At 43.6% G+C, this 10,390-nt stretch overlaps 1 protein-coding gene across 1 annotated transcript in view; it reads left to right on the top strand.

Annotated features, from left to right (window-relative positions):
* Positions 1-3,268: 3,268 nt before the first annotated feature.
* CUL3 (cullin 3) overlaps positions 3,269-10,390 on the top strand; it is a 113,722-nt gene continuing 106,600 nt past the window's right edge. The window contains exon 1 of the mRNA XM_030802796.1: positions 3,269-3,860. Within this exon, the coding sequence (XP_030658656.1) occupies positions 3,795-3,860 (66 nt within the window). The 5' untranslated portion in view covers positions 3,269-3,794. The remainder of the gene's footprint in view (positions 3,861-10,390) is intronic.

Raw genomic sequence — 10,390 nt, 5'->3', positions numbered from 1 at the left:
TCCAACTTAAAACATTTTCTTTCTCTTAACATAGTCTTGGTCTACTCAAAACCATTGAACAGGTCTTTCAAATTGAAATGGTAGGCTTTGAGCTGTTTTAATAACCAATATCTGTACAATAAAATCAGCAGATCTGAAACATTGATTAAAGTGACTTGGTATCCTGAGTATCTAGAAACTGATGGTCAAGGAGAGTCTATTACTCCCTTTTACCAGCTCCTCACACCTTATATGGCTCTTTTACAGACTGGGATGTAGAAAAGGGGCTGGCCCACCCAACTGCCTGATCTCTCTGAATGCACGTGCTCCATATGCATAAATGGAAAGAATAAATGGAAATGAGGCCACTGTTTTCCTGTGTCAGGACACTGTCAGCATGAGTAGGAATACCAATCGCCAGGCATGCAAGATCTAGTGAGTTCCTATTCCAGTGCTGCTTTCTCTGCTAGATCAGGTGGCAGTTTGCAGAAAAGCAACATCGTGAAAGTTTATTTGCTACTTGCAAGTCAGGGAATATGACTGGGCACAGAAAAATAGTCTACTGCTGCTTCAGAAAGTATTTCATAGACATTCTGAGGATGTTGCTTCCACAGGAAGGAAAATATCTGATTTCTGGACTGAAGTATATACAAAGTTGGGGCCAAATCCAATATGGGTCTGTGGTTTACAAACTGTGAGATGTATAAAAGGATGTGATGGCAGGTCCCATCTGTCTCATTCACCCTAGTTCCTGACATACAGTAGCCATTCAATAATAATTTTTGAATAAATGAATAACTGAACAAATAAATGAGCAGACTTCTTAATGACAAATTCTTTTTGAAGCATTTTTCTGATCCTTGGTGGTTAAAAGCTTAAGGGAAGACACAGTTCACAGTGATTCTTTTAGATGCAGCTAAATTTTGGTTAAGCAACACCAATACATGAAAATCTGGGTTCACAAAACAAATACATTAGAATTACTATACTTACTATATGCTTTACAATTAAGTAGAAACATACCTTAATGTAGTGGGTTTCTAAATGCTGGCCCATGATGTCTCCTTCGGTTCACAGTGAAATAAGAAAAATTAGTGTGACGTATTGTTCATTACGAGGTTGTTCAATTCAAGGAACTGTCCTTTATTCAAAAATGGAGGTTCCCTCATTTCTGAGGTTAAAATACTTTTTAATAAATGATGGGAATAATCTATGCTAGTTGTTCCTTTTTAATACCCTTGGCAATATAAAGTTGCCAAACCTATATTGACTCCCTAGCTTATCAGAAAATATTTTATTAGTCTGAGAGATCCAAATGTCGGGGACTGGCTTAGTTTCAAAATATGACTCATTTTATAAAAGCATACAAGTGTTTTTTGTTGTTGTTATTTAGAAACCTACCTATTGAATAAAGGAAGTAGTATAACCTTGGCTTTAATGCCCATGTTAATAACAGCCAACAGGTGGTAAGTTGCTGCTCCATGCCCAGCTCTCAGGGCTCTTTAAAACGTATTCATCTATTTAAATTTCACAGTAGCCCAAGGAGGAAGTATTGTTATTGTCTCCATTTTACAGATGAGGAATTCTAGGGATTGTCAACTCCATGCCCCAAAAGACGCAAAACACAGCTAGTAAAGTGGCAGAATTGAGATTCAAACACTGGCTCCAAGAACATATATTCTTTTTTAAAATACATTTTTTTTATTTCTTTTTTTGGTTCCTCAGAGATCCCTATTCTGAACATAAATTCTTACATTACAAAGAAACTGGGCCATATGAGAGTACAACCAAGAGAAAAACATTGTTTGTTATTATATTATAATGTTACGGAAATGGAGGTTCAATTAGCATAGAGATTATAAACTCCTATTCAAGGCTGACATTATCTTATATTGAAGTCAGAGCCTCTCCCAATCTTAGTTTATCAACTCAGTTCTTGATAACCTATTTTTAGCTTCAGTATTTACAGATATTGTCTTAAGCAACATTCTTGTTTCTTAAGCTCCTGCTTTAATTAGCCAATACCAAAAAGCTCCCACAAAAAAAAAAAAAGAAAATATGGTATTTGCAATGGGGCGTTTTAAGCAAGAAGGGGCTTTAAGCACAACGCTCATAAGCTTAGTCATCAGGATTAAGTTAATTTAGGGCAAATACAACCTTACAGTCAACAAATAAGTGTATTTCACTTTATATTAAGTTTGCTATTTAAACGTATTAAAATTCCAGCTTCTAAATGTAGATATCCATCCCCCAAACAGATGCTTCTTTAAAATAGGAAGAACACAAACTTGAATAGGAACTCATGTATTCCCTTGCAGAGTCAGAAACCCAAACATAACAGCAATTGGGCAAGCAGGTAAATGAGGAAGTACAATTCATAATAAATGGACAGCAAAACCGATGAGTCAAATTAGACATTTTGACTATAAAGCGACCAAACGCCTCTCCCCCAAAACCAAAAGCCAAAACCTTTTCAAATATACAGCAACTGAATCGGACGGTAATTTTGGCTTTAAAAATCTACAATACTCTTGGTAATGGTAGAAATGATTTATCTGGTAGGTTAAAGATAGGTTTCTATCATTCCACTTAACATCATTTACCAAATGCTGCATTTCATTAATGGAGCTGTCAGTTTATTCTGATGGTAATGAAAAACAGGTTTTAACATGAATAAGCCCTGGGTCCACCAGAAAATATCAGTGAATCAAGAGGTCCCGAAGCTTATGCAGTTTAAGGGAACTTTGTAGATTAAATTTCCACCCTCCAGTCCTGAGAGCTGTGGTGTGCACACCCAGTCCGAATACCTTGTTGAGCATACAGGACACTAATTTCCGACACTGCAGGTAACTCCTACACAAACTCTTCAAGTTGCTGGCTTCTACTCAAGTACCCATCCCTAGTCCACATGCCCTAGAAAAACACAGAAACCAGTTCGGGACGTAGTTATACGTCTAGCACCCCGTGCTCCTCCTCAAGGTTACCCTCCTGCAGCCCCAGCCCAGTGGGGCCCAGCCCACTACAATCCCGCTCCCGCTCTCCGAACTTACGTGACCAGGACCCTCCCAACCCCCGCTCCGAGCTCCACCAATCAGCAACCACCTCCACCCAGAACCCGGGACCTGGCGCTCCTCTTTCAAAAAGGCAGCTTAATCCTCCCGCCCTCAGCCACGCCCCCTTCCCGCTTCCCCGCCCCGCCGGCACCCCCACTTCCTTCAATTCCCTGTTCCCCTCCTCCCCTCCGGTGGCGCCCTCCCTCTCCCGGGCTTCGCCCCGCCCGCCAGGGGCAGCGCGCTCGCCCTCTTCTCGCGAGATCTGAGCGTCCGCCGCCGCGGCCGCCGGGCTCCCCCTCCCGTCCTCCCACCTCCCTCCCCCGGCATCTCTCACTCTCCGGCTCTCCTCCCTCCCTCCTCCCCCCTCCACCCTCTGGGCCGGATCTCGTCTCGCTCAGGCGGAGGAGGAGAAGGAGGAGGACGACGTTCGGCCTGCGCAGTGAGATGTTTGTCCGTCGCCGCCGCCGCCGCCATCGCGGAGGAGCGCGATAAAGGGAGCTTAGCCGGGCGTGAGGGGGACCCCTCGGAGCCGCCGTGCTAGCGCAGCCCCCCAGCCGCGTCAGAGTCGCCGGAGCCCGAGCCGCCGCCGCCGCCCCCGCCGCCACCGCGGCTGCCCAGGGGCCGGCCAGCTCCCCAGCCCTGCCTGGGGGCCGCGCCGCCGCCGCCCCCCAGCGTCGCCCCTAGCCTGCCTGCCCGCCTTAAATGTGACACCGGCGTCGCGGAGCGCGACCTGAAGCCGCCGCCGGGGAGGGGACGAGCACCATGTCGAATCTGAGCAAAGGCACGGGCAGCCGGAAGGACACCAAGATGCGGATCCGGGCCTTTCCGGTGAGTCTCTCCTCGGCGTTCGGGACCCCGGGGCCGGGGGCCGGGCCGAGAGCCGCACGCGAGGCCCGGGCTGAAGTCCCCCAACAGGCCGCAGGCCCGGCCTCCCCTCCCCCACGCCCGCCGGCCGCGGGGCGCGAGCCTTCCCGGCAACCGGGCGGCGCGGGGCCCCGGCGCGGCCGCCCTCCCGGGCCGTTCCCCGCGCCGGGAGCCCTGGCCTGGCGCCGCGCCCCCGTCCGGGAGCTGCTCCTTCAGCCGCTCCGCGGGCGTCGGCTGCTGCCGGGGCCCCTCGGCCGCCCCACGCCTCCCCACGTTGCCGGGGTTGTAGGCCCAGTCTCCGGCGCTGCTAGCAGCGGCGGAGTCCTCCCTGTGTGGGGCGTGTGTGGAACTTTTCACGTGGGGTTTCGCTACACTTTGAAAAATTACCCAGCCTAGCTTTTAGGGTGGTGAACGGTCTGCCCTCTCTCTCTGCCCCCCTCCCCAGGAAGGGCTATGCCATCAACCTGCCCCCAACGCAGTGACAGTGGTTCCACGGAATGCTCCGTGGTCATAAACTAGTAACATTGGGTGTATTTATAGCGTCTTTCATCTTACAAGCTTCCTAAGCACTTTACAAACTCTTGTGCAGGATTGCCTCGCCACTCGGAGGAAAGCCGGGTGGGGGGAAGCAACAGACAACAAACCGGACAATTGGTTCTCCATTTCTCAGCCTTGGGAGCCCAAAGAAAGTGTAGTCGCCTTGCGAAGTTGCTTTCTTTCATCGCCTTCAGTGACAGCAAACGTGTTCTGCTCAGAAACTTTTTCTTTTTTGGCATTACGTTGAGTCCTACCCTTGCGATGTTTAGTATATAGGATATAACTTTGGGTGTCAAATCTGGTTCAGCTACCCCATGGCAAGCAATTAAAATGTACTGTTAACGAACTGGACATACTTGCCTATGTCGCTACAATAAAAGGCATACGCCAAGACAGACGAACTAGCAATCGGACAGAAGATTTTAAAAAGTAAAATTAGAGAAAGATTTTGGTCTTCCCTTCTTAGATTCATAAATACTTAATATGATGTGCCGGCGAAAGAGGGGGATTTGTTGTCACTTTTTAAAGCATGCTTTTCCTGAATTGCAGTTGCAGTGAGGAAAGACTTACCTTGATATGATTGCCCCAGTTGAGTCAAGGAGTTTAGTCTCAGAGAATAGGAGGACCTCTCTGAATTCCTAAAATTTAAAAGGATACACCTCATGCAGAATTCTGAAATTGTAAGAACATAAATACTAAAGTCAGTGTGCGGAAACCTCTGCTCTGTGTAAATAGGTACGATGTATTTGGGAGAATTAAGTGTTTTGATAATAATTAAAAGATTTTTTGAATGTTTCAAACTTTTTTCTAAGTAAACGTGAGAAATGTTGACAAGCGAGTACTAACGAAGCTTACTAGTATGTTTTCCCTTATAATTGGGCAAAGAGCTGGGTTATGAATTTGTGAGTAATATAAATTTTCCTACTAAATTCTGACCACTTTAGAGTTTAGAATTACTTAGAATTTTATGAAGTTAATAGTTTTATACAACAGATTTTCTTTTTTTTGAGACAGAGTTTCGCTCCTGTTGCCCTGGCTGGAGTGCGATGGCGCGATCTCAGCTCACCGCAACCTCCACCTCCTGGGTTAAAAGCCTCCTGAGTAGCTGGGATTACAGGCAAGCGCCACCATACCCGGCTAACTTCGTATTTTTAGTAGAGACGAGGTTTCTCCATGTTGGTCAGGCTGGTCTCAAACTCCCGACCTCAGGTGATCCACCCACCTCGGCTTCCCAAAGTGCTGGGATTAAAGGAGTGAGCCACCGCGCGCCAGGCCTATACAACAGATTTTCTAGGAGTGTGTGCGGCCTTACACTACTCAATTCTTGAAGTCTCACGTTCTAAATAAGATTTTTTGCTGAAATGTGGAATAACTCAAATTTGACATCAACTCATTCAAGTTAGTGGCCTTTTGATTGACCAGTTGTACGTTCATGTATGTGTAATCAAACTCTTTGACCTCTTCAGGTTTCCCTGCTCTTACCTGTTTTGCCATCATTTAATTTGTTCAACAAATACTGAATATTACGTACCAGGCACTGTTCTGGGGGTCTGTCAGTATAGCTAGAAAGACCAAGATCCCTGCCTTTTGGAGCAAATATTGTTGGGGAGAAGAGGTGGGAGAGAATTTCGTTATTCCTTTAGCTGACCAGTATAATAACGTTGTGTGATACGTTACCACATAGTACTGGAACTGAATTTTTTTTTAGCTTCTTTATGACTATAAGCTAATTTGGACCCATTCTGTCTATAACATTTGCAGGTTTTTCTGAAAACATTACATGAAGTAAGTGACTAGTTTTGATATTCAGTAGTTAATAGATGCTGATTTCTAAAAGAAGAATTTTCATTACTGTTTAGTAAGTATTAATAACATTCATAAGTGATTCCCATTGGAAAGAACTATTACAGTTTATGGCCCTTTGTTACAGATAGATGTATATCTCAGTGGTAGGGTATTTCATAGATTTGTCTTACTAACCATGTGCTTATAGACCTTCAAAATTCCTGTCTTCCAGATTGGCAGTCTTGTACATAACTACAGACTGCATGAGTTGCTAGTCAAAAGTAGTTAATGCATAGCGTTCTGTAAAGAAAAAATATGGCCAGGTGCAGTGGCTCACGCCTGTGATCCCAGCACTTTGGGAGGCCGAGGCAGGTGGATCACCTGAGGTCAGGAGCTTGAGACCAGCCTGGCCAACATGGTGAAATCCCATCTCTACTTAAAATACAAGAAATTAGCGGGGCATGGTGGCGGATGCCTGTAATCCCAGCTACTTGGGAACCTGAGGCTGGAAAATCGCTTGAACCTGTAAGGCCGAGGTTGCAGTGAGCTGAGATCGCACCATTGCACTCCAGCCTGGGCAACAAAAGCGAAACTCTGTCTCAAAAAAAAAAATTGTTTATGGTTATACATATGTACATCTTTAATTGTTTATGGTTCCACATATGTACATATTTAAAAATTATCGTATTTTACATCTGTTGTTTGGATGTATACTTACTGTAATTTAAGGGAAACTATAGTTTCACCAAAAGTGCCAAGCACTCGGCCGGGCAGGGTGGTTCACACCTTCACACCTGTAATCCTGGCACTTCGGGAGAAGCAAGGCAGGCGGATCACCTGAGGTCCTGAGGTGAAGAGTTGGAGACCAGCCTGGCCAACATGCAAACCCCTGTCTCTACTAAAAATACAAAAATTTGCCAGGTATGGTGATACACGCCTGTAATTTCAGCTACCCGGGAGGGTAAGGCATGAGAATCACTTGAACCTGGGAGGCAGAGGTTGCAGTGAGCCGAAATCGTGCCACTGCACTCCAGCATGGGCAACAGAGTGAGACTCTGTCTCAAAAAAAAAAGAAAAATTACATACGTTTAAGATGGACAACATGATGTTTTGATATATGTATACATTCTGACATGATTACTACCATCAAGCTAACACATAATCACCTTTTTTTTTTTTTTTTTTTTTGAGATAGAGACTCGCTCTGTCTCCCAGGCTGAAGTGCAGTGGCACGATTTCGGCTCACTGCAACCTCCATCTCCTGGGTTTGAGCGATTCTTCTGCCTCAGCCTCCTGAGTAGCTGGGATTACAGGTGTGTGCCACCACGCCTGGCTAGTTTTTGTGTTTTTAGTAGAGATGGGGTTTCACCATGTTGGTCAGGCTGGTCTTGAACTCCTGACGTCGGGATCTGCCCGCCTTGGCCTCTCAAAGTGCTGGGATTACAGGTGTGAGCCACCGCGCCCGGCCAATAGTTCTGTGTTTTATGTCTGTGTGATGAGAACAATTAAGATCTACTGCCTTAGCAAATGTAAAATATATAATATAGTATTATTAACTGTTCTTAACTGTGCTGCACATTTGATCTCCACAATTTATTCATTTTAAAACTTGTATCCTTTGACCAAAATCCACCCCCCCATTTCTTTCATTCCCCAGCCTAGCCCACAGAGCAAGACTCTGTCTTAAAAAAAAAAAAAAAGTCTCAAGCACTCATCTCAGATTTTTACAAAATTAACTTATAAAAAAGTATAGAATTATGTTTTGAGATTGTTTTGTTTTCATTGCAAAATAGAGTGGTAATTGAACTTACCAGATATTTTATAGATACTACTCCAGATAAATTCCTATCAGTATTATCAGATTCTTTTTAGTGTTTTGAGTGCATTTTTTTTTCTTTTTTGAGACAGAGTCTTGCTCTGTCGCCCAGGCTAGAGTGCAGTGGCATGATCTTGGCTCACTGCAGCCTCCACCTCCTGGGTTCAACCGATTCTTGTGTCTCAGTCTCCTGAGTAGCTGGGACTACAGGTTTGCGCCGCCACGTCTGGCTAATTTTTGTATTTTAAGTAGTGATGGGGTTTCGCCGTGTTGGCCAGGCTGGTCTTGAACTCCTGATCTCAGGTGATCAGCCCACCTCTGTTTCGCAAAGTGCTGGGATTACAGGTGTGAGCCACTGCACTTCAGCCTTAGTGCGTATTGTAAGTATACCTTCATCATTGTTTGTATAAGTTATAATACACAACAGTTTAATGCACAATTTGCAGTTTTAAATAGACCTTTTCCTAGAAATTCTTTTTAAGATGGAAGACAATAAGGACGTTTCTGTATTTGTAAGCTGTTGACAAAGGAAAAGTTTATTCCAGTTTATAAGCTTTCCTGCTTTGCACAAAATATATCATTTCACATCTTTTTGATAATGTTTAAATTTTTATTTGTATGCAAAGGAACAACAAGGACCACAAAACTTTTTAAAGAAAGCAGGCAGTAATTGTGAAACTCCTGGAAATAATGTGGGTCTGGATCAAATAATTCTGCCCCAGGGAGTCTCTTCCTTACTCCTGGGCTTTGTTCACTATGTAGGATTAGTTGCTTTCAGGTAAATCTTTTATTGTCTTTATCTTTGAAAAATCATTTCTTACCATTTTTACTATCTGGGGTTTTGCCCACGTGGGTTTGAGGAGCTCGATTAGAATTGGAGGGGTATGTTTGAATGAAAATGCTGTTCTCCCCTGTATCAAGTGGTAATGAAGCCTTTCTTGGCCTAGCCTTCAGAGTTTGGGAAACCTGTTAGGAAGGTGACTGTCTCCAGAACGTAATCAGGCTCTTAAGATCTCTACCTTGGGGTCCTGGAAGTAGCTTCAGTTAGTTTATAAAAGCTTGCTAACTCATCATGAGAAAGAGTGTTATGATAAAATGCCCACTCCCTAATACTAGATGAACTCCACCTGTGTAGCACGGACAGCAACTGTTTGGAAGTGACTGCTACCTGGAACATACAGGGCGACTCACATTAGTGAAAGAGTTTTATGTTCATTTGTGATATACTTAAGAACAGGAAGAGTCTAAGGACAGATGGGTACGGTTAATCGTTGTTTTTTTTTTTTTTTCTTTTCTTCGAGCTACAGAAATGTTTGCCAGATTTGAGGGAACAGCTTTCATCTTCATAGTAAGTTTCTCTTTCTTAGGGAAGGTAGTTGTTGGCATCGTACTACCTGGACTGGTACATAGAGGAAAGCTGGATGGTAGTCTTGCAGATCACACTGAGCAGAGAATTAATTATAAATTTGCTTTTAATTTTTCATGTTATGAAACAAGGTGAAACAGATTCATTAAAGTGTTACTTACACTTAAACTGATACTGTTTGTAGTTTTGGGACAGCCAGTATTATCATAGCTGTTAGTACTACTCTGACTTTAGAAGTTAGAAAAATAAAAGCATGCTGTTGTTATTAACAAAGTGTTTATTTTGCCTTGTCTTTCTAGATAGCAATTCAGAGGAACCTGGAAAATTATTAGTACCAATATTGAATTAGAAACTATTTAAGTAATACGAAATATAATGTAAAAATTTGGCTTTTTAAGTAATACGTAAATCACGAACTTGATTCAAACAAATTAGAGAATGCTTCATTTGTTTGTACATCATTCATTAAATGAAGTTAAGGGATGAAAGCATTTGTCCAGTTCAGGAAGATTATATGATTAAAGCTAGAAAAAGTGGTATGCCTTTTCTTTATACATTGGGAGACTTTAGAGGTAATTTTTTGTTATTTTCATTCCAGAGTACATGGATGGTCTTCAGTAGTTTTGTTAGGTTTATATAAAAGTTACTAGACAATTTGTAGTTTTAAATAATGCAACTTTTTTTTTTTTTTTTTTGAGACGGAGTCTTGCTCTGTCGCCCAGGCTGGAGTGCAGTGGCGCAATCTCGGCTCACTGCAAGCTCCGCCTCCCGGGTTCACGCCATTCTCCTGCCTCAGCCTCTCCGAGTAGCTGGGACTACAGGCATCCGCCACCACGCCCGGCTAATTTTTTTGTATTTTTAGTAGAAATGGGGTTTCACCGTGGTCTCAATCTCCTGACCTCGTGATCCGCCCAACTCAGTTCTTGTTAGCCCATTGTAAGGTCAACAGAATGTAAAGGTATTACTAGTAAGAAGAAATCACTGAGTTAA

The sequence above is a fragment of the Nomascus leucogenys genome, chromosome 22a (assembly GCF_006542625.1).
Source record: "Nomascus leucogenys isolate Asia chromosome 22a, Asia_NLE_v1, whole genome shotgun sequence".
Lineage (NCBI taxonomy): Eukaryota > Metazoa > Chordata > Mammalia > Primates > Hylobatidae > Nomascus > Nomascus leucogenys.
The sequence above is the reverse complement of the archived record's forward strand: the minus strand, read 5'-3'. Positions and strand labels throughout refer to the sequence as shown.